General features: G+C 42.7%; 5 protein-coding genes across 5 annotated transcripts; 1 reads left to right on the top strand and 4 right to left on the bottom strand.

Annotated features, from left to right (window-relative positions):
• Positions 1-1,651: 1,651 nt before the first annotated feature.
• MELLADRAFT_89169 (uncharacterized protein) lies at positions 1,652-2,373 on the top strand (the record flags this gene model as incomplete). The annotated part of the gene is made up of 5 exons (XM_007404622.1): positions 1,652-1,739; positions 1,812-1,860; positions 1,950-1,977; positions 2,067-2,101; positions 2,157-2,373. The coding sequence occupies 5 exons, from the start codon at positions 1,652-1,654 to the stop codon at positions 2,371-2,373; spliced, it is 417 nt and encodes a 138-aa protein (XP_007404684.1).
• A 4,023-nt stretch (positions 2,374-6,396) lies between these two features.
• Positions 6,397-7,379, bottom strand: MELLADRAFT_89168 (uncharacterized protein; the record flags this gene model as incomplete). The annotated part of the gene is made up of 6 exons (XM_007404313.1): positions 6,397-6,416; positions 6,460-6,548; positions 6,662-6,698; positions 6,775-6,843; positions 6,935-7,014; positions 7,108-7,379. 6 exons carry the CDS (start codon positions 7,377-7,379, stop codon positions 6,397-6,399), a joined length of 567 nt encoding a protein of 188 aa, XP_007404375.1.
• A 2,811-nt stretch (positions 7,380-10,190) lies between these two features.
• MELLADRAFT_89167 (uncharacterized protein) lies at positions 10,191-10,782 on the bottom strand (the record flags this gene model as incomplete). The annotated part of the gene is made up of 5 exons (XM_007404312.1): positions 10,191-10,260; positions 10,343-10,399; positions 10,484-10,534; positions 10,622-10,649; positions 10,740-10,782. The coding sequence occupies 5 exons, from the start codon at positions 10,780-10,782 to the stop codon at positions 10,191-10,193; spliced, it is 249 nt and encodes an 82-aa protein (XP_007404374.1).
• Positions 10,783-12,019: 1,237 nt separating this feature from the next.
• On the bottom strand, positions 12,020-15,991 carry MELLADRAFT_76519 (uncharacterized protein; the record flags this gene model as incomplete). The annotated part of the gene is made up of 19 exons (XM_007404311.1): positions 12,020-12,212; positions 12,297-12,411; positions 12,474-12,501; positions 12,581-12,609; positions 12,674-12,685; positions 12,759-12,841; positions 12,933-13,025; positions 13,089-13,152; positions 13,221-13,573; positions 13,651-13,693; positions 13,763-13,847; positions 13,910-14,169; positions 14,231-14,535; positions 14,630-14,777; positions 14,851-14,934; positions 15,013-15,344; positions 15,400-15,604; positions 15,815-15,871; positions 15,965-15,991. 19 exons carry the CDS (start codon positions 15,989-15,991, stop codon positions 12,196-12,198), a joined length of 2,340 nt encoding a protein of 779 aa, XP_007404373.1.
• A 676-nt stretch (positions 15,992-16,667) lies between these two features.
• MELLADRAFT_70662 (uncharacterized protein) lies at positions 16,668-18,023 on the bottom strand (the record flags this gene model as incomplete). Its single annotated transcript, XM_007404310.1, has 3 exons — positions 16,668-17,302; positions 17,367-17,749; positions 17,853-18,023. The coding sequence occupies 3 exons, from the start codon at positions 17,948-17,950 to the stop codon at positions 17,187-17,189; spliced, it is 597 nt and encodes a 198-aa protein (XP_007404372.1).
• Positions 18,024-24,148: the final 6,125 nt, after the last annotated feature.

Genomic DNA, 24,148 nt, shown 5'->3' with positions numbered 1-24,148 from the left:
GCCATACTGTTGTTTGGCATCTTTCAACATCTTACAGATCTCTCACTCTTTCTTTGATCTTTTCCTAAACTTAACAAAGTCCCACGCTCGCCTCGAGCAAGGCTGAGGCGAGCGAGGGACTTACGCCAAACTTGTACGGTCCATAACCTCGCGGTAGAGGATTTTGCAGGGAGCCTCCTCAATTCGCTTTTATCTCATTCCACACCGAGGTTTTGGCCGTGATCCAAAGATAAAAAATATGCGCCTTAATCTGGCGCATATTGTACATTTTTTTCACCGAGGAAAGCACTCCTATTACGCAGATAATAGATGAACAAAATTGACTATTTTCACCCACACCTCCCAATTGCAGCGGTTACATGTGTGGTTTACATGTACACAAAAGCTATCAAAGCCAAAACTTTGAAGCCATTTTGTTCATGGAGGGGAGCCGTTTCCTCGGTGAAAAATCTGTACGATATGCGCCGGAGTACGGCACATATTTTTTCTCTTTGGACCATACCAGAATCCTCGGTGTGGAAAAAGTTAAAAGGGATTGCAGGAGGCTCCCTGCAAAAGCCTCTACCGCGAGGTTATGGACCGCGCAAGTTTGGCGTAAGTCCCTTGCTTGCCTCAGCCTCGCTCGAGGCGAGCGTGGGACTTTGTTAAGTTTAATCTTTTCCTGTGTTTCATCAAGTTTTCTCGGACCGTTTACGTCACAAACACGAGAACATTTGGCCACCCACTGGCCACACCTACACCACGGGTCAACTTTTTGACAGGCTTGATATTGATCCGATATACAAATTTTTTACATCGGATTGATCTCGAGATGAGATCGGTTTGATATCGGAGACCAGAAGATTAGCCTCCACTGACAGCCAGCCAACAGAGCTCTGGCGGTTGTGCAATCCTGCCTCACGCCTGCTGTATAACAAATAGTACGGTAAGCACATCAGTGCTCTCTCCAAGGAATCGGCCTCCACAATGGTAAGTGATGTGGAAGGCTTCCGCCGAGGAGGAGAGACTTGACTACAAGAGAAGCTGTACAACATATCATGCATGTGACACTCTGTGGTGCAGTTGTGTAACCCCATAGCTCTACAACATGCTGGAGCTGGTCATCCAAGCCCCGCCACAACCAGGGCCAATAACAAACCTTGGCAAGACAACCTGAACAAAACCACACGCCCGACCTTTTCTCATCAAGGATGACAGCTGAAAATTGAAATACAAAGTCAATTAAAAGGCTCAAAAGAAAGGAGAATACCTACATTGTAAAGACATCAGTACTCCTTTGTCCTAACTAGATGGCTGTTTCTACAATTTGATTCTATTGGTCAAGGTCTCAGGGCCTGTCAATCAGCCACTGAACCAAACGGGTCCAATATCATTATGATATCGGACCAAGATGAAATTGATATCAAAAATTTGTATATTGATTTGAGATCAAATCAATATCAAATTGACATCAGGCCAGATGACATCGGTTGGTATCAGCACTGACCCGTGGTGTACAATTCCGACCTATCATGTCACTAACATGTCACTCGCAACACCCAATTCCAACCTTTCCCGTCACTAGCATAGGCCTAAAATCGGACCAAAAATCAGCCTTTTTTGTCACACACCTCAACCAGCGCTTTGCAGGGTCCTGGCAGGTTATTGACAGATGGTAACACCTGGATCTACCTGGATGGTGGGTATGAACCCAAAAGCACGATGGCCTACGAGTCCGACGGCACTATATGTAGGGAATGGTAGATAAACTTTGTAACAAAGTCCCTGCTCTCATGACATTATTTCCTTCCTCAATTCTCGATATATTCAAGCATCCGATGCACTTATTGGCCATCTTTACCACCATGGCTATACTATCAGGTATGTATTTGGGTTCCTCTCGCATCAAGCTCCTGCCAATTCACTGGCATTATAGTATTCTGATATCATACCTCTTCCTTTTGCCTCAGCTGCTACACTTTCAGTTCCCCTGGCCATGTAAGATTACCTTCCCATTTATGCCACATTGGTTTGGATTTTGCTAATGTATCTTGCATAGTGAGAAAAGTAGCCATCTTGATGTCAAGGAATCGATGACTCACACGTTACCTCAATATCCAACGTCAGTGAATCTCTCAAACTATCTTTTTCTTTCTGAGGTCTTTCAAATGGATCAGCCACATTGAAGTTATGATATTTGGCAACTACAACATCCTCAAACAACGTTTGGGGCAAAAAAAGAGCCCCAAATTTTGTGGCAAGCTCCCTACGCCAACCGGCCCTATGGGTGTACCTCCCACCGCCACATTTATCGGCGGCGGAATTCACTACAAACAAAGTTATATTGGCACAGAAGTCATACATACATGTTTGTTATTTGAATTCCAAGCTTGAAAACATTCTTTTGTCAATGGCAAGGGCTGATGAATGATTGAAAATATGACTCCAAGTCTACACTCTTGAATTTCTTTTATTGTTTATTGTCAGGCCAAGGAGATGATTTTAGATACCAGGTCAAGTTTTTGTATTTCAAGTCACTCTTTTTCATAAACAAGCATGAACAAGAGGACAGCATGGGACTTTAAATTTGAATAATAGAGAAATAAACAATGCAAGCACAAAAACTTGAAAAGTATATATCTTTGATATCACAATGATGTGGAACCTCAGATCTTGGCTGAACTCAGTTTTGTTGACTGCAGCACTCAATGTCTGTGCCACATTTGTGCTCAGGATCACGTGATCACAACCCTCCCAGGACAAGACACAGACATCCATACAAAAATAAGAAACATATAGAAAACAATGAAATATATCATGCAAGGACCTCTGTATCAGCCGGAGTCAAGTCAAAAATAAAGCTTTTCTACCGAGATAGACCAAGATAGAGAATCATTTGAACAAATGAGCTGGAATCTTTTACCACTAGACGGACTCGGTTCCACCAGAAACAGCGCCTGCATAACTTAAAAAATGAAATTAAATCACAAAAACGTAATGAAAAAAATGATTTTTTTTCAAAAATCTAAAAGCTTATTGTCAAGAAGACTATCAAATGAGTTTTGGAATTTTGCATACTTAACTGTAACAGCAGGTTATCTCCAGAATCAGCTACCTAACTCTATAACTGAAGGCAAGACACTATACAAAATACTTTTCACAAAAAACATAAGCTTAACATCTTACAATACTTTGATGCAACAGCCTTTGTTCATATTCATCAAGGCCAAAGATCCTCAGGAAAACTAGAGGATAGAGCAAGAAAATGTAGTATGGTTGGTTATGTTGAAGGAGGAAAGGGGTGTATGTCTTATGATAGAAAATCAAAGACCATCTCTGCATCAGCAATTACACAATTTCCAATCAAACAAGATACTGATCTACCTCAATCACAACCACTGGAAAACACTCTTCTGATTCCTTGAATAAATTACTTGATCCTACTCAAAATCCCAAAGGCAGGATAGAACATATCATAAACACCCTAAAACTTGGAGATTTTACCAAAGATCAAAACTTGATAAGCAGGACAGAGCAGCTAGTCACACACTCAGCAGCTTACATTATTTGAAACTTCTCAATCCACCAAGATCTTACACTGAAGCAATGAGCTCCAATGAATCATCAAATGGCAGGACACATGCGATATGTAAAAAGGCATGATGGACAACATGAGATTATAGAAGGTAGAGGACTTACCAACCGGTCTTGTACCCATAGATCCAAAATCCACTTATAAAAGTTTTGGCAAAAATGGGACCCCAATTAAATTTAAAGCTAGACTCATCGCAAGATGATTTAAACAACAAGAAGGCATCAATTACACTGAAAATTTCAAATCAACAGCCACATTTGCCGGTTTGAGAATTATTCTGACAATTGCTGCCTGTAATAATTGGTCCATGCACTCATTTGACATATCATCTACCTATCTTCACAGTGATATTAACACACTTCTTTATTTTTTCAGTTCCTACAGGATTTATCTGTGAAGCAATCCAATCGAATTTGTGGTGTGAGCTCAATGATATATTATCAATCATAGATTACCAGTCCCGGTTTAAACCTGTTCTAACTTGTATACCATGCTTAAACTGTACAGGGGGGCCATCGGTGGCTTCCTGGTTTGCGTGACTGAGAAAAAGGTCTCTAGTCTTGCTGACCATGTGCCTCGACTTTGCCGGGTGGGTGAGTGGTAAATTTTGAAATGATATGTAATCAAGCTGTTTATCTGGAATTGTGTGGTAACAATGAAGTGACTCGGAAGATTTTCACTTCTTCCAAACATGCTTTGTGTCACTTCCCTCACTAGAAGCATCTTCTACATCTGTACACATTTCTCAACCGTGGACTTACACACCAAGTTGTCCCTTGGTTGGTGCTCACAAAGGAACAGAATAAGTCTTTGAAGGAACCAAAGCTTTATATGGAACTAAACAAGGTGTGTGATGCCGGTAGAAGCATATAGACAATATCATCACATCAATAGGATTTAAATCTAGTCAATACAATAAATACCTTTACATCTACCATTGTGAAAACAATACATACATCATCTGGTTACAGAGCAACAATGGTGGAGTTACAGGAAGCTCAGAAAAACTATTAGATGAAATTCACAATAGTGGTGCTCAAAGTTGACCCGGTTTCAAGAAAACCCAGTTGGACCAGTTGCTTTTTGACAGTAACTTTGTGTATCAAGTTGACATGTTTTGCCAGCTCCCAGCCAAAAAATTAACTGGGTTGACCAGGTTTTTGGAAACCAAGTCTACTTTGAGCACTGCTCATAAACTCAAAGAAAAGTCATTGATCAGGTGGGCAAGAAATTTGGATCAAATTATCAGAGTCAATATTACTTGTCTTCAAGTTGGTAATTTTGATTTATCTCAAACAGGCCTTACCAAGAAAAGAAATCAATCATTTTTACCAGATGGACGTTCAGCAAAGACACTGATGTGCATTCAAAAAAATTCAACATCACCAACAGAAGAAGAAGACAGAATATATTCAGCAAAATACCTCTCAGCAATTGGAAATGTTAATTATTTATCTGTTGCAACACATCCTGATATCTCTTTCATTGTTACATATCTTGCAAAATTCTTGTCTGCCTCAAGGAAGCAGCACTGGAATTCTACAGAACATCTGATCAGATGCCTTGACACAAATGGTATACAACAATTACTAATTTAACCCATCAAGTCAAAAGGTGATACCCCAATCCATACTTAAATTGATGCAAACTGGGGTTGTGAAGGTGCCAGATCCCCACATGGGTTTATTAAAAAAATTTCAATTGTCCAATCTCTTGGACCTAAAAAAGGCAAACCTATGTCACATCATATACCTGTCACTCCAAATATATGCCAATGGGCACTGCATTTAGAGATGCAGTATGGTTGAGAAATTTAATAGAGGATGTCACAGGTAAACACAACATTGTAAACATGTATTGCAACAACACATCAGCAATACATGTAGATCAAGATAACTCTTTATACAAATGCACATGTCATACTGAAAGAGAATATTATAATATAAATGAGAAAACTCACAAAGGAAGAATTACCCAGAATATTCAAAGGCTTGTGCAACCAAAGTAGCTGCTACTGGGTAGCAGCTACAATCTACTACATACCCCTTTCTGACACGCAGGCATTGGAAGTGTCCAACTGTGAGACCTACATCAATGTACAGCATGCACAGACTCTTTAGCAACCATCCATGAACAAATCTGTATTGAGCCTTCCCAAGCTTTTTATTTGGCGCTCACCACTGCTCCACCTGTTCAAACTGAAAATGAGAACATCACATTTCCCATTACAAGCGGAAGCCTTGGAATGATAACACTTGCTTCACTGCCATGTTTTACACCCCACACCCATTCACCCAAATTCTTTTCACATTGCCAGCTGAGTTCACAAAGATTGTATGTATTCTTTGAATAGCTTTTATGGTAACAAAAGTCTCATTGACAAGATTGAATCAATTACCTTAAACTTATATTTTTTGAGGCACATTTGATTAAACTAGTTTCCATGTCATCAGCAATCTCAGTATATAAGAGCTTTGAAGTGTCAACGTTTCAAAGAAAATATATTTTGTAGTTCAGCTCAATAATTAGATACAATTCAGTCGATTACAACTTCAACTTGTTTTATATGATCTGTTTAAGCTGTCTAATCCGTTTACTGAGTAAAATCAATGCATTAGGATCCATTCCCCCTCACCTCTTAACAACTCCCAGAGTCTCTGGTCTAGCACTAGCAAGCCTATGTCATGCTTTGATGCTAAGGTATTCAAGTGTATGAATTGATAACCTAACTCGGGGATATAAGACATAATTCATTGGCTTCCAATTGACACACATTGTGCTCATTACAATTTTTAATTGGACAATAAAGAGCTGTTTAGAGATTAACATAGGGGTAAGAACACTAGCTTTTAACAAACAATCAGATCATGAAAAATCTGACTAACCTTTCACTTGTATTCTACGCCAGATATCCAGATCCACGTTCTTGGGCTGTGGTACAGTGTTGAGGGTTGTTAAATCTTCACACCCTGTACTTGTAACACATCAAATGCACTATCAAGAAATCAATACATCCAGTCAGTCAAGCACCTTGAAGAAAGGACATGATATTCTTCTCAAATAACTGAATGGTTTACAGATGCTCACCTTTTCAGACTGGCAGCTGCTCTAAATTTGATTCCTGCTTGACCCCAAGCCCTCTGTGACAAACAAACAGCCTGAAGATACTTGAGTTTTTGTATGTTCAACAAGCCACTCACTTGTCAAATCCTTTGGGTCCACATGATTATACTCCACCTCATAGCTTGGCTGATTCATTTCCACAGCTTCTAGACCACAAATTGACCTTAGCATCTGTATGTGAGCATTGGATCAGGTGTAATCGTGGTAGATCATCCATGGGGATAGAACAAATCTGACTTGTATGTAGCCTTGGTTCAAGCCAAACCATGTGAGAATCTTGATCTGAAAACTTGATGACTTCTGACTCTAATGAAGGCCTTTATCTTGGTCCTAGTCTGACACCTAATCCCATACTACATCAGTGATGGACTGGTAAAGAGAGAGATGTATCTCTGAGAAAGAGAATAGACTGGCCTTGGACTTCTTCATGAATATGAACTGCCTTGTCTAAGTCATTTCTAACAATATCACGAGTTTGAGTTTCAGCATGAGCTTTCCAACAAAATAATTGATTTGTAGTATTTTGACTGTTTGGTTCATGAAGCTGTTTATATCTCTTAATGGGTGCTGTGTGGGGTTTGAGGTGATGGATAGATGTTGTCTGTCCATAATAGCGGCCCTCCATGAGGGAATCTAACCAGATGTGGAGTATTGGCACAGTGATTGTGATACAAATGTGCATCAGAAGGACGGTGAGGAGTCGGATAGGATGAGTGTTATCAACAACAAAGATGGATGGGGATACAGTGCGTAAAGGCTAATCTTAACTACAGGTCCTGGACTGGCTAGATTCTGATACTATGGTCCATAGGACCCAGGGACCCCCCCAAAATTTTTTTTTTCACCATCCTAACAATTGGGACCCATACCTAAGCCACCTAATTAAGCCCTTAGGTACCTAGCCTATGTGTGTAAGTACCTAGCTTATGTGTGTAAGTACCTAGCTTATGTCCTTAAGTACCTGGCTTACGTCTCAAGAGCCTATATTATGTCCTGTGGGTCCTAGCTTGAGTCTTTACAGTCTTAGCTTAAGTTCTTACAATCCTACCTTTCAGCTCCTCTAAGCAATTAGGGAGCAGAGCAGCTCTTTAAGAAATCTCACAAGATCAGTTAGCAAAAAACACTCACAGTCTGTAGACAAGAAGTATGAAAAGCAGTCACCGAGTGCAAGAATTTCAAAAGCATTTGTGTAGGGTGTCTGGGATGATTGATGGGTTATCTGATGATGAGCAGATTGATAATTGTGATGATTGAGTCTATGTAAAGATAAGTCTTTGTAAAGAGCATGACACTGTAAAGACTGTGTCATTGCAAAGATCAATCTGAGTTAAAGAGTGAGTTAAGGCAAAAATTGCTTTGAGGTAAAGATCAAGTTAAGGCAAAGATCAAGATGATGTCAAGATCAAGATGTAAAGATTGAGTTGTTTGTTTCAATGTGTAACCATATTGAAAGGATGACAAGACCATGCACATGATATGATCAAAAGGCAAAAGTTGAGAAGTCAAATTGAGCAAGAAAATACCAAATTCCACGTGGATCAACAGATCAGGATGATAAGGAGAAAGGATTGAGTGAAAAAATGATGTTTTGAGAGTGTGTATTGCCTCTGTAGCACGTTCCTCACGGCTGAAAAGTCTGGATTTGTCTCTGACCAGAAATTGGGACCGGGGCCGGACCCAGCCGGCCCCAAGTAAAGCTGTAGTTGAGATTAGCCTTTATGCACTGGAGAGTTTGGTTAGCTTAACACAAGCCCTCTCTGTGCGACCACGTCCGCGCGCCTCACAGAGGGGCTTGCAACTAATTGTCAAATTATGGCATGGAGACTCCAGCCCTTAAGTCCTCTTAAGTTGTTTTTTGATGTTTCCCGCTTTCCTTGCTGATAAACACCACTTTACCTTGCAGGGAAAGTTGTTTGGAATGAGTCTCTACACATACTGGTGGCCGCCTTTGGTTGGCACTCTGAGTGGTGTAACCAACCAAGTAGGTTGAAATCTTTACAATCTCTGCCTGTACTGTCTCGTTTTTGATTTTACGGTGCAAATACAGCCCGTAACCCCTTTACAAGTGAGACGTAAAGCCTGGATACATGTCTTGCAAAAAGAATGACAAAGCATTCTGTCCTGGTTGATCAATGGTCAAAGACATGTAGGAGCCATTCCTGAACAGAATTACCTGCAAGGAAAAGTGATATTTATCAGTGAGGAAAGCGGGAAATATCAAAAAACAACTTAAGAGGACTTAAGGGCTGGAGTCTCCGTGCCAGCATTTGACGATTAGTCGCAAGCCCCTCTGGGAGGCGCGCAGACGTGAGGAGTTTTAAAACCTTGGATTGAATGACAAGGTTTAACGTTCGAGAACATTTTAAACATTCTTCTGAAAGTTATATTTAATGATACACAACCTGTTCCAATAGCTGATGGACCTTTAAGGGTGATTGTAGTTTGAATAGGTGAATCCATGGCGTTTGGAGGAATTGTCAATCGACCATTGAAGATGAAGGAGCGACTGATTTCTCTTCATGCGCGTTTGGAAAAGAAGCAAGAGGGGAAAAACAGACACTTACTGAAATTGAAGGATAGATTACATTGATCAAATGTTCCAAAGCATGATGAGGTTGAATTGGACTGTCTGTTTTCAAACATGGAGACTGAGTGGACAAAGGACTTTCTTCCTTTGCAGGTGTCTCATATGGAGGCTAGGGATGAACACATCACATTTGACCTAACAGATCTCTGGAGTTGCGGACTTTGCAATTTGAGTGATGTTTGTGGTTGGCGTCTGGTGACGGTCTCTCGGCCTTTTTGAGTCAGATTTCTGCCGCGTGAAGAATGGTCGGTGGCAGGCCGCCTATTGCTGGCCTTCAGGCCGCTCCTCAATCTCAATTTTCGACAGAATTGCTTGCCGGAAATATGCCTGACTGCAGCCCGCAAATAGATGGCCTGTAGTCAGTCTCCAGGCCAATTTTCGACCTGACCATTCTCAGATGGCGTCAGGCCAATTTCTGACAAAATACCCTCCTGTGGTGTAAAGAGTTTGGGCACTGTTTCCGAAAGGAGGGTGCTGCGGATTTTCTTGTGTTAGAGTAGCACAATTTTAGTGGGTACCGTAGCCGCTACAAAGTTGCACAACCCTTTGGTTACTCCCGAATTGCCCTATACAATTTAGTCTATTTTGATCGCGTTCATATGAATGTGCTTTCATTGGCAATTTGTTTGAAAGCTTGAATAAGGAGACACTTCACTTTGAAGACTTTTGGCTGGATGATCTTACCTGGCTTACACGAAGACAGGAGATCAATGACTGCCATTCGCCCATGTCATACATACTGCCACAAATCAAATATATTTGAAAGGGTTGTGGACAGGATACAACTATAGGCCAGGTCATGCGAGGGCCACGAAGTCAACAAAGCCAATGAAATCACAAGTTCAAGCTACTGCGTTCTGAGATGGAAACGGCTACTGATAAAATGTACGGCTACTGATAATATCCTCAGGCTTGACTGGTCTTTGTTGGGTCCGAATAGGTATTACCGCCTCCATTGTCATATTGGTTGTAGTACCTGGTTTCACTGTTGTCAAGTTGTCAATGACATGAGTGACTGTTTAAGCTCCAACCAAAGAGAGAGCAATGAAGAAACGCACAGTTTGCTGCCCGAGAGCACGCCACCCTGACTTTCGAAAGTCGCACGTGGGTTCAAACTGTGGAGGCGACGACAAATCGCAATTATGAATACCCAATCGAGACAGATTTTCAGTGAGAAAAGGCCTGGTATATCAACTCACTTGGCCTCTTGAGGCAAGTTGCGGGGCATCAAACTGTGATTGGCATCAGAACTACGGTCGTAAAACATAGATATCAGTAAAACTAATCCCAAGACCTCAGAGTCATATGTATACTGAAATAAGTCAAAGCAAACTCACTTCGCATGAGGCATCGCGGTTATGGTAACTGATGTGAAAATAAAACATACGTCGCAATCAGACTTTTGTCAAGATGAAGCAACGACACGCGAGTGTGACGGAAAAGTCAATAATTTACCTGTGATGGAAGCGATTACAGCAAAGACAAAATTGAAACGCATTTTGAGAAGCTTAGATGAAAAGAAACGGGATCAGATGTTCGTTATTCGAGAAGGAAAAGCTCAAGTTCAAGTTTGAGAAAGGATTGAAATAGTGGGGATATGGGCACTGCTGCTGACATACTAGTAAGTATATATAAGAAAGTCAGGTTCCGCACCGTTGCTTCATGGAATTATGACGAGTTGTGTGCTGTCCAATGATATCCAATTCACATATCACGCCTTCGTGAATGCGGTGCAGGATGCGAGAGTACCTGCGATGGCTCTCCAAATTATGTAATCCCTAACGGTGGACGGGAGTTCGAAAGCTGACAATTAACTGTCGAACTTCGAACTGCGATTCAGCGCAATTTGCTAAGTACATACTCAAGTTTTCCCGCAAAAGTCGAGCAATTTGGCTACATGGGACATTGTTTCTCGAGCTCCAGTGAAATCGATCGCACGAGACACTCAACGTCGTCAAAGGAGCACTCCATCAAGCTCGCTCTCGCTCAGCCTCAGTACCACGGCGTTAATACATCACGTGGACATGAGCGAAATCCCATACATCCGCGCATTGGCCGATGTTGGAAAGTAATCAGCAACTCGACAAATGCAAGCATCTCACGTACTATGAATTTGCAGGAAGATGAGCCTTGGAATTATGAGCATCACCACCATTGGTGTGGAAAAAAGATGCATTTGGTTGTCTGTACATTGACCATTTGATGGGTCATAGCCTGAATCACAAATTTGCCCAGAGCTCGACAAAACCACGGCCGTGCAATAAAGACTTGAAAACGACTAATTGTCCAATTTGTTGAGGTGAAAGCATTTGAGGGAGATATCTTGTTTGATTGCTCCAAAACAAGAGTAAGGTAAGGCAATACCTGCTTTTGGTGCTATTTGGGCAGTGGAAGCAAGATTGGATGGGGTCTGGAACCCTCACAATAAGTGATAAAGCAAAAAAGGCCGAAACTCTTGCTGTTGTGAGTTGAAAAGGAGGACTTTAGCTGGAAATCCATCCCTCGACTACTTGGGCAGGGGAGACTTTGATAAGTTTATAAAAACATGAAGCTCGAAGGGAGAGATTCTTTTTGTTACACAGGTACGGTGAGGGCTTTTCCCTCAACAGGAATCCTTGTACGAGTTCCAACTGCCAATTTCCCACTTGTATTCACGATTCCTGTGATGGATGTTGTAGTGAATAGCACAGAAGTGCCGCCGGCTCATAGCAAAGGAGAGTCACTCCAATTCACATCCTGCCCACTGAAATTCTTTACACACCTGGTCAATAGACTGCGTGGGAGGCAAATCACAATAGCAATATACAAATCTCATTATATCAATTCTAACAACATATGCGTACCATCAACACACATAATCACAATGATTATCGGATTCAATTCAAGAAAGAGATACAGATCAGTCATTCATTCACATTTGGAATAGATCTGAAAATGGCAAAAGATGGCAAAATGGTCAGATCACTTCGTCAGCACAACAGTTGAGGATGTCTATGGAAATATACAACATACACATCATTTCAGTAACTGAGAGTTTGTTCATCTTCTTCGCTGCCTCCGTACCAAGCGCTTGATTAGCAATCGATTGTTTATCCTCTTGCAATTTGAGAATACGATCCTCGATTGTCTAAAAGAGAGAGATTATCAGCATGAAATCCAACTACAATCCATGTGTTGAGATTTGCTTACATCGGCGATCGTTATTTTGTAACATTTGCTATAGAGCAAACAAGGCAACAGATCATCAGCCAAAAGCTCAATAAGTAGCCTTTGAGAATGTAGACAATTCAACGCACACATCATCGCGTTGTCCAAATCGATGAGCCTAGGATCAAATCTCTTAGCAAGGATTTGTGGCCAGGTAGGTTCAATGGAATAGGAAAACTCACCCGATCAAAGGCCTAGTTAAAAAATCCCAAAACAAGTATTAGAATCTTAATTTGAGTAATCATAGACAAAGAGAAATAGTCTAACCTGTGATTCGATTGAAGGATTCCACCAGGGATCCATCAATACGACTCTTGAACAGCAAATCAAGTTGAGCCCAACACTTCCACCTATGTGGGTCAACAGTGAAACATCTGAAGATCAGCCATGATTTGGCCTACAGATCGTGCAGACTGGATTGAGGAAAGACAAGAGACATACACCGAAGCGAAATCAATAGAACTGTGCATTTTGGATCGTGTTTGATCTTGTTTAAGGCTTCCGCCTTTTCATCCGCAGTTTTCGCACCATCGTCTAACAGATCAGAAATCTATGTTAGCTGTGACCAAAGCAAAATAGAGTCAAGGGCGTCTTCACATCGTGCATATCCATGCTTGGCTTTTTTGATGAAAGGTTCGATCAAATCCAAAAACGATGTAAACTGTGTTATAGGAGTCAAGTCAGTTTATCGTCGCGGCGTACGTCACTCTGATCAATATCTTCACTAACCTGCGAAAAGACGATAGTCTTTTTGGGCTTCTCTGAGCTTTCGCTCGCGATTTCGTCTAAAAGCTCGAGTAGTCTTGAAATCTTTGTAGATGCGTTCATTCCCTCGAATGTCTTGGCCATTTTCACCCGCCGCTCACAGTCCGCGCAATGCGGTCCCGGTAGCATCTCATCGACCAAGACTTCCAAGCAGATGGCACATGTAGGAGCCGCTTGTTTAACGCCGAGGCCTCCCATCATATCAGCTAGGTCATCCACCTTTTCATCGATTTCTTCTTGGGTGGCTGGGTTCGGAACGGCAGCCTCCAAACTCGCCAATTCAGCTTTTTCTGAGCCCAATGATGGATGTAAGGTAGCTGTTGTGTGCCATTGAGGGAAAATCGATGCTTAGATGCTATTGACGAGTTGGACGACGCGATGTATGGTGACTTACCCTGCCTCATCCTAAGAATCAAAGTCAAGATCGCGATATAACTCTATGAGAGCTATTAGTTAGCCAGCATTGCGAGATATAAGGAAAATGATTCATTGCCGCACATACGTACCCTTTGCATATCACCGCTTTCCGCCATCTTGGCCATCCTCTCAGACATACGCTCCTCCACAGAGGTATAAAATTTCTCCTCCGCACTGGTATGTAAGAAAAGATTAATATACGATACTCTGTCGGCATCATATGTTATTTGACTTACGAATCACGAAAGGTGGTTCGAAGAAGTATAACTTCCTTGCCAGGTAACTTGAGAATTGGGTTACCATCCTTATCCTTTGAATCCTTCGAGCGTCTTAATAATATGATCTTGAGTAATGCCTGAATCTTGGCAATCGCAGCTTTACCTTTATTGCTTCTCATAGGCTTCAATATCTTGTCATTAAAATGACTATATTCGTAGAAAGGTTTAACGGAAGGTCCAATGAAGCGGAGAAGCGGATAGATGTCCTCAACACCGTTCTATTTTAAATTCAATAATTCATCAATATTGCTGATCAAATGAGACTTTATGTTAGCTGACCTGGATTGGTGTACCAGTCAAACACCAGCGGTATACAGTGTTCAATTTACAGCATGCTCGAGCCTTTTGACTATTTCGGTTCTTGATCGTATGGGCTTCATCCAGGATCACCCGCCAGAACTTCATCGGCTCTCCGTCCTCATAAACAAAAAGCGGGCTAAGTTTGGGTTTCTTGGCGCGAGGTTTCTTGGCCTTGGATTTGCTGAGGATCTTTGTTCTGGAACTATCATCTGAATCTTCATCCTGCACAGGTCCAAGATCTCTTTCGGCAATCTTCTTAGGATCTGGCCAATCAGATACGACAACTGTGGACGAGTCAATACAGAATTACAAGAGCGTTAAGGATAAGACAATTAAGCATAGTAATGAAAGGTCATCCGGATAACGAGGTGAACTGACCATCATACGTGGTCACCACTACTCGGTATTTATGTAATTTATGAGCGATATTGGCTCGTTTAGGGCCATGATACTGAATCACGGACAGATCCGATTTTTGTTGAATTTCTTCGACCCATTGATCTTTGAGCGCCAATGGACATACGACCTGTATATACATATCAGAGTAGAATTACAATTCCTTCGAACACAAGTTGTGGAGTGAGTCAAATGAATCTTACCAAAGTAGTCTTCGGTTCTCCTTTTATGGGCTGCGGGTGAGCCTTGATGAGAGCGATGGATTGAACGGTTTTTCCAAACCCCATCTATAGTGAAGCAATACAGCGAAATCAGTGGAGGTCTTACTCAGAGTATCGCGCATAAATATGGTCAATAATACGAACATCATCGGCTAAGATTCCACCTCTTTTTTTTCCTTCTTCTCGGCTCCGCATCCAATTTACACCCAAGACTTGATGAGGTAATAATTTGCAGCTCAATCCCTCGGGCATAGTAGCATCTACATCAACACCATCCATATCGCCTTCGTACATGCCTTCCACTAAATCTCGAAGGGCTTGTTCAGTATTTTGCGCTGACATATACTCATCCTGTTCATTATCGTTCAAGTCGAGTCCTAACGGGTTAGCTTCCTCGTCAATTTCGCGAGTCCTGTGGACCTTCTCCTCGTGGCTCTTGCGATCCGGGTGGGCGTTATCCTCCTCTGTGAGACCGGCTGCAGGATCATAGAGCATTCAGAACAGTAATGAAACAATAAAGGAAAAACATACAAGCAACACTCTCACCTAACGTTTGAGAAACGGACCGACCACTGTACACTGGTAACGGAGGTAAACCAACCCGTGCCCGGTCTGAATTCATTTGTGCATACGCTTTTTCTTTCGTCGAGATCTCATAAAATCCTGGATCGGTATCTGAAGGAAGAGACGATGCACCGGAGTCCCTATGTGACATCTCGCCGTCGGTCACGCAGATCTGTGTGATGAATAGAGTGTAATCGGGCACAGAGGCGCGAGGAAGAATTTAAGATGTTGAACACTGGGCAGTCTTTGTTCCCTTTGAAGAGTGCAATCCAGAACGTGCGGTTTAAATAATGCCCACTGTTAAATTTTGTTCGTTTCGCTATTGTCCTTGGCGCGTTGTTTTTCAAAGAAATAAGTTGTATATGTAATCTTACCTAAGCACCTCGACTCGGATCATAAGTCCAAATCTCCTGCAGGGACCAGGGTTAACCCCAAACCCCTAAAACCCCATAAGCAGGTTCAAAAAAACTGTAAAAAGCTAGGAGATTTTTCAGGATTTTTCCTTTCATTTGACCTCGAAACCCATACATACACCGCTCACGGCGCAAGGCCATACCATTGTGACGACAGACTTTACACTTGAAAGTCCCTTTGAATAGGTAAGCATCAGCTATGTATCAGCTCTCACTACACGTAGCGACAATTCCTGACAATTCCCACCCACTCACTCCCAGATCACACCAATTTGTGATCCAATCTCAATTTGTGAAACAACTTCAATTGGGATTTTTAATTCCTCATGCACGCTATGAAATGGTGATAAGTTTATAAAATGTGAAGTTAACTCATTTTGTACGTGACTGCGTGAAGGGTGCATACACATAGTGGAGGAAATGATTTGAAAGCTTTCATCCACAGCCAAACAAAGCCTCATTTGCCTTTCAATAGTGTCCAAGATTCAATTTGGTGAATCTCTGAACGTAAATCCACTTGTGAGCTGTCTTGCCACATTGTAACCCTCCAGACGGTTTACGTAGTCACTCAATTTCGGGGATTTAGTACCAGTCAAGCTCACTTGGGTCAACTGAGTGGGTTTGCGAATCCTAAGCGTAGGGAGGTGTACATAGTGGTATGCCAATGATTGACAGTCAGTTCCAAAAAGCTTGCTTTGCCCGCAAAACCCGAACAACGGCAGTAGATTTGTGTCACGCGTTTATCAAACATTCATCTTGGAAAAGAAGACGTCAAAGTGAAAAAGTTCTCAAGCCTTTCATCCAAATCATAATGTGGTATATAAGAAAAAAAACCATGAGTAATGACTGTATTACGCAATAATTTAGGTAGCAAAAAAGGGTCCTTCCCATTCTAAAATCCAATCTCCAACAAAGAAAAACAGTAATCAAAAGAGAAAGCAAAATACCAAAGATTTCAAAAAAGGTAAATCTTATTAAATAAAAACTAAATATATGTAATCAAAGTTTGAAAAAAAAGAATGTAACCCTTAAGGAAACCAAAGCAAACGAAAAACCATCTTTACAATTTTAATCTTTTCAAGATTTATATTCTATATTGTTAATCTTCAATAAATCCAAAAGAAATCAAATCCCACTTTCTCTTTGTGTGCGATCATCATCGAAAAAAAATCAAAAAATCAGCCACCATTCGTACAATTAAAGTTATCTCGTATCTATCAATCATTCCATCATGTATTTCAATATTAAATTCTTGCCTTCCTAAATCGTAAAAAAATCGTTTCCATATACTTCACATTAAACCAAGCATTCAAGTTTGTTTTCTCGTCTTCTTCTACTTCTTCATCCACCTGCTCTTCCTCTGATACTGTCACTTAATGTTGTACTAATACTTTTTCGACTTAGTCGACTGCTAGCTCGAGGTGGGGATGTATCTAATCTCTCAACTGTGGGTTTATCTAAAAAGGTCCAACAAAAATTGTTAACAACATTTCAAAAATTCGAATAGCAACAACTACTCACCTTGCATAAGGATACCTAAATCTTGCATGAGTTGAGACTTACGCTGAGTTTTACCAAACTGACTACTAATAGTACCAGATGGTGATGAGTTGCCCACCGAATTATATCTTGTACCATCTAATATTGTCGAACTTTTACCCTTGATACTGCCAGAATATGATGCGGGTGAGATCGCACCACCTAACCTGTTTCGAAGGCTATTGATATTAGAAGCTCGAACACTTGGACTATCATGTTGTCGCATGTTCATTGATGAGTTACTGTCCACATCATGATATATGCTACTCAGAGATGAAGCAAGGGCTCCTCTTGATGGTGGTCGGCTACCACCCATTGGCCCTCGAGATGGTGGTCGGCTGCCGTGGTCATGATGCCGTGAAAGTCTACACATAAAGGAAGAAACGGAAGCATGATTAGCCAAGTTCCTCTCTGCTCAGTGAAACTACGATAAACTCATGTTGAAACAAGTCACTTCAGTCTACTTACGTTCCGACATCGTGCTTTCCATTACAACATGCCCGAACATTCTCGAGTCCTTCGAATGCGTCATCCATTGTATCATCTGCTCGACTATCGTAACTCATGCTAACATCTGTTTCATCAACAATCTCAATGCTATCGTTTCCTGATTGATCGTCACGTTGATGTCGATGATGTTGATGTCGAAATGAATCATTATAACTTGTAAAGGTTGTCTTCATACTACGACCTGATCGCGATGCTTCATGTCTGAGAAACTCGGCTGCTGGCGTACCCATTCGTTTCATTGGACTCAGGCCAGTGTAACTAGGTCCCTTACTAGCCTTGGGTGTAAGACGTTCCGATGAACCGGTTGACTTCATTCCTGGGCTCCCTTGCTTGTAAGAGTTTTGGGCATAAATCGCCTGCCGGATGATAGGTGGGGTATTCAATGCTGGTGGTTCTTGAGATCTAAACCTTGCCAGCATAGGATGTCGGGAAGTCAAACTTAGATGTGGCGGCCGTGGTGAATGATTATTCACACTGTTGGGCGTGGTAGTCACTCCGGCTTCAGGTGGTCCCCCAACCTTCTCGGGCCGCGTGAGTAGATAATTGATGGCCTGGTGTTTATAAGAAGAGTGATAAGTAAACAGACGATAATGAAACAAAGTGAGGAGATCATACATTCAACCATAGGTCATGACGTTCCCTAGTAGGTGCTGTAATCTTCATCTCTCGATTTGGAGTTCGGATCACCAAACTATACGAGGCAAGGCCTGGAGGCATCGAATTGGCATCATCGATTGATCGTACTCCCTCAATAAACACTACAACAGTAAGGAAAATAATCAGTAAATATAACCGATAGATCAAATTGAATCAGTAAGGACACTCACCACTTTTGGCTGTTGACTGATTAGTCCCATACGCCCCTGGATCTGAAGTACTCCAATACAATGTTTTGGTGTACGGATGAACCCAAAAGAATCGACGATGACGTTTTTCAGTGAAGCCTCGGTTCAAAGCTTTCGTAGTGTACTTGTAGAGAAACTCTCCGATCATAGTCTGTGTGATGGCGTGAATGGCATTGGGATCGGATGAAACTGAAGTGGATCGATTGAAGGAATTAGCAATTGGATCCACAATATCACCAGGCTCACTCGTTCGGTCTGTTCGATCTGAGGTTATGGAATGACCACGAGATCTTTGACTTAGTCGATCAGATGAGCCTTGAGCTAGAGCAGCGTGGTTAAGTGTATTGGCTCGAGCTCTGTGCTTTTCGCTGGCGTATTTCTTAGGTACATGCAAGTTGGCTACCCCGAATTGTCCCATTTCATCAACTTCAGATACGTCCGATTTGTTGAACGAATTCTTAGATCGCGCGAGATTGATACCATTCTTGATCTGACTGTTTGAAGCATTAGGTATAGTTCCACCGCGTACTATTGAAGGCGGCGGCATACTGGAATAAGATGTGCGGTGACTTATAGAGCGAGGAGCGGATAAATTGGAAGGGCGTGATATTTGTACTTTTTGTAGAAGCTCCGGGGGTGGTGGTGATTTTGGTCTTGATGGTCGAGAAGGTGACCTTGAAGGTAGCGGTAATCTTGACCTTTTCCCTCTTTCGATAGTGGGGACGGTAGATAGAGCTTCAGCTAAGCGGGAGTTGGCTTCTACATTTGCTTGCGTGAGAGTCACAGTAGGATCGAGAGTGGCCAATGGCAAAGGACTCTTGTTCTGTAGCGGAGCTCCGAGAGTCGTTTCATCACTGGCGTCGTCGAGTATCTCAGAATAAATTGAACAAGGAGCAGATATGAGATTTTCAGAAAATTCGGACATATGAGGTGATCTCAGTCGGACATCAGTCTGTACAGTGGAGGTAGATAACGTGCGCGACACGGTTTTGCCCCGGCCGTCAGCTAATGCAGTAAGAAGGCGCCGTGAAGACGTTAGCGGACCGCCGCCAAAAGTCATGACTGAATCTCGAACGCGGGGTGAAGACTCGATTCGCTTCCGAGGGAGTTCCATCACGGCCGCTTCCGTTTGAACGCCGACTTCAGTAGTGGTCACTGGCGGATTTGACGCTTGTGGGGCTTTCAAGTTCTGAGATGTCTTCTCTTCTCTGGGAGTGAGGGAACCTTCAAGTGATGTAATGGACTGTTCAGAAACATTCAAATTTAACGCTTGCTTGGCATTTGCCACACTTTCAGCCGCATCCTCAAAGTCTTCGGCGTCCGTATCCAGGATCTCCTCGTCAGCAGAAAACATCTGTTCATTTTCACTCTCAAACTCGCTTGTCTTTCTCAAGTGTTTCATTCCTGAGAATCGCTTAGATTGCCGTGCTGAGAACCGTTTGGTGTTGCTTCGTACAAAAGTCGAGAGCCCAGCGTTAGGAGTAGTCACTTCGTTAATCTTGATAGTTTCATCTTTGGGGACCGAGTTTGCTACCTGGGATGTAGTGGGTTCCTTTTCAACGATTCGATCAACTTGAACTTCGACAATTCGATCCACAGGCACCTCAACAATCTTCTCTACTTCAACTACCTTCTCTACTTCAACGATCTTTTCCACTTCAACTACCTTTTCCACTTCTACAATCTTTTCCACCTCTACAATCTTTTCCACTTCCACAATCTTTTCCACTTCCACAATTTTCTCCACTTCCACAATCTTTTCCTTTTCCACCTCTACCAATTTCTCAACCTCTACAATCTTTTCCACTTCAACCTTCACGATCTTCTCAACCTCTACCAATTTCTCTACTTCAACAATCTTTTCAACCTCTACCAATTTTTCCACTTCCACAATCTTTTCGACCTCTATTAATTTCTCCACCTCTACAATCTTCTCTACCTCCACGATTTGTTCCTTCTTCGGGTCAGGATCATAGGGTAACCTAATTGTATCATCCTCGTCCGAAAGGTCTCGATTAGTCACCTTCGTTTCTACAACCTTCTCTACCGGTACCTCGACTATCTTCTCAACAATCTTCTCTACCGGTACCTCGACTATCTTCTCAACAATCCGATCCACTGGGACCTCGACAACTTTTTCAACTATTCGATCGACGGGCACCTCGACAACCTTTTCAACAATTCGATCGACAGGCACCTCGACAATCTTCTCAACTATCCGATCCACTGGCAACTCGACGATCTTCTCAACTACGCGATCCACGGGTACCTCCACAATCTTCTCAACTATCCGATCCACCGGTACCTCCACGATCTTCTCCACGATCTTCTCAACAGGTACTTCTACAATTTTCTCTACAATCTTCTCGACAGGTACTTCCACAATCCTATCTTTCATGACTTCCACAATCTTTTCTACTGGTCTTTCCACCACTTTCTCCACTTCAACTTCTACTCTAACTTCCTTTTCTACTGGTACTTCCACTCTGACTTCTACCAGTTTGTCCACGTAAACAATCTTTTCTGAATCAGTTATAGGATCAGTCATAGTTTGCATATCACTATAAGTTTTCGTCGATTGTTCATGAATTCCTATCTGACTCCGTTGGGAAACTTCTTCTGTTAAATCATGGTTGGATGTCGAGCTACGAGGAACGCCAAAGGGACTGCCAGTGTTGGAAGAGAGCCAACTATGATCAGGTGTAGATCCATCAATCTTACGAAGAGCTTCCTTCAATGGTCGATAATCACGCGTCTCATCTCCCCCATGTACGTTTCCGTCGTCGTCATCATGAGAGGTCGGAGGAGGTAAGATGAGTTGAGATCCTCCATCGCCTCCCAATTCCTGACCAAGATGTGCAAACGCTGGATCCATCGTCCCACCAAATGAATCGCGGTCAGCTAATGCGAGATCGCGGCTGAGATCAGAAGAATGAGTTGCTAGCTCGAATTTTTCACGTCCAGATTGTAATGATCGAAGTAGGTCATCTTGAGTTTGCTGGTTGTTCGCTTCGCCATCCTCATCTGAAGCCGAACTCATGGCATCGGCTCTCTTGGATAGCTTACTGGGCGTACCTCGGAAGCGACCTCGTCGATTTGCCAACCCGCCTCGTGCACGACCTCGAAGTAGACTTCTAGGTGTACCTTTCACAGGTGAACCTCTGTTTCTACGTTCCTCTTCTGCATCATCATCTTCGTCATTATCCATCGTGTTACCAACTTCAGAAGCATGTTGTGATGCCGCAGTAGAAACAGTTGAAGATTTCTTTGACCGCAATCCACTCTCTTTTTCACGTTGAAGAGCGTTCCTGAGTGTACTGATTGTACGTTGAGCGTGGGCCAGCGAGGTCCGAAGTTGATCATTTTCAGTGGCAAAGCCAAGATTGGATCCAAGGCCTTTTTGTTTCATTGGAGAGTCATTGAATAAATCACCCTCGTAGAAGTCGCCGAAATCATTAGGTGACGCCGGATGATGGAGGTGATCTCCGGTCCTACGTTTACCGGGTGTCATACGGTTTTGAACAGATTCATCTTCATCATGAGGGGTAGTTGAAGGATCAGCTGGATCATCAGATCCTGAGGGCGAGCTCGCAACAACGGCCTTGATGGCTGATTTCTTCTTGACCGTATCCAACTCGATTTTGATCGTATCAATTGTACCTTGAAGATCACTTCTTTCACGTTGAAGTCCTGCGTTGTTTTTGCGCATCATGGCAACGGTGGTTTGATTTGCGGCACGTTCATCAGTCAGGACCGTATTGAGCCTTTCCACTTCTGTTCGTTGTTGATCAGAGGTTTGTTGAAGGTGATTCAGTTGTTTGAAAAGTTTACTACGTTCTGTATCCACCTTGGTCTTCTCATCCAGTGCTTCTGTCAATTTAGTGTTCAGGTCTTGTTTGCTGAGTTCAAGATTCCAATTTTCTTCTTTAAATTGTTCTGGGAAAAGGAAAGAGGTAAAAAAGGATGATACATGTGAGTAAAAGATGAAAAATATCAGATCGGAGATTCAAGCGAAATCGAGACGTACCAACACTGGCTTCGAACGTCCTGATACGGTCAATTAAACCTTCGTTGCGTTCCCAAAGCCCTTCTCTCTCCTCTTTGGACTCCATAAGCTCATCCTCCTTTTCTGCCAAAAGAGCTTGTAAACGTCTTACTTCGCCCAACAAGCTTTGACCGATTTCTGTAGCAAATTCAATATCGTTCGCTCGATGCTGAGCATTCCGCGCACGACGAATGGATGATTGATTCGTTGCTGGAGGTTCGTGTGACGAAGGGATTTTGTGATGAGGTGAGAAGATGGTGGGTACAGCCGGATGTTGATGATTGAGAGGTGTCACAGGAATCGCTCCATTAGGGCTCGTTGATAGAGGGGTAGAAGGTCTACTGATCGCGGCGATCTGTTCCAGAAGACATACTTCTTCAGCGGCCAGTTCAAGAAGCGCATCAGGATCCAGAGTTTGAATTGGATTACTTACCTCACCGCGAGCTTGTCTCCAGATCTCTGCATTACCCTCCTGCCAACGCTTCATTTCAACCTCCAATTCTTGAACTTTCTTCCTTACATCTTCATTGAGTTCGTTAGCGTCATCCTCGCTTACTTCACTCGTACCCGAATCTCGCGATGGAGGTGAGGGAAGGGGATTGAAGTCATTGGGACCGGGTGTTCGTTCACGATCGCGTCGACTTTGCTTAGATTTGGAGCTGGAGTCCACCACCAGTGCACCTGAGGCTTCCAGCTCAGAAATCCGTAGTTCAAGCTCGGCTTGTTGTTCTAACAAGGAGTTACCCAGTTGACCAGCGAGTTGGATTTCATGAGATTTGGCTTGTAGAAGTTGATCCAATCGGTTTAGCAAAGCCTGAGGAGTCAAGGATGACGTGTTGAGGTTGGTGCATGAGAGAGCACGAGGTAATGAAGTATTTAGATGAACGAGATGAGGTGGTAGAGGCGGAACAGGAGGAATTGAGGAATAACCATAAGGATTGCCGCTGTTAGGTTGAGAATAGGGATCGCCTGTGATCGAATCTAGTGCGTCACTACCTTCAGTTTCATAGCCAGCGGATTTGATGGAATAGGGATGTGGTCCATCATCATCAGGAGGAGGGTGATGTAAGAATAAAGCCGAATCTTCATCGTCTAGAGCCGAATTGCGTCTAAGGGTTGGTTGCTTTGAAGGTGAGGAAGGAAATGTGGGACTGCCACATGGTTCGGACCTGGCCGATGAAGGCCTCGTGGATGGAATGAAAGGTGGAGGTTGAAAGGAGGAGTGTGCCGTCCGAGATGCGGCAGAAGACAATCGAAGACGTGGGGGAGCGGGCCTTCGGCGAGTTGAGCCGAAGGGATCTTCCGACATTTTGAAAAGAGTGTTCTGAGTATCCTTGATGTGAGTCAAATTTCGTGCAAGCGGC

Source organism: Melampsora larici-populina, assembly GCF_000204055.1.
Source record: "Melampsora larici-populina 98AG31 unplaced genomic scaffold MELLAscaffold_2, whole genome shotgun sequence".
NCBI classification, from domain to species: domain Eukaryota; kingdom Fungi; phylum Basidiomycota; class Pucciniomycetes; order Pucciniales; family Melampsoraceae; genus Melampsora; species Melampsora laricis-populina.
The sequence above is the reverse complement of the archived record's forward strand: the minus strand, read 5'-3'. Positions and strand labels throughout refer to the sequence as shown.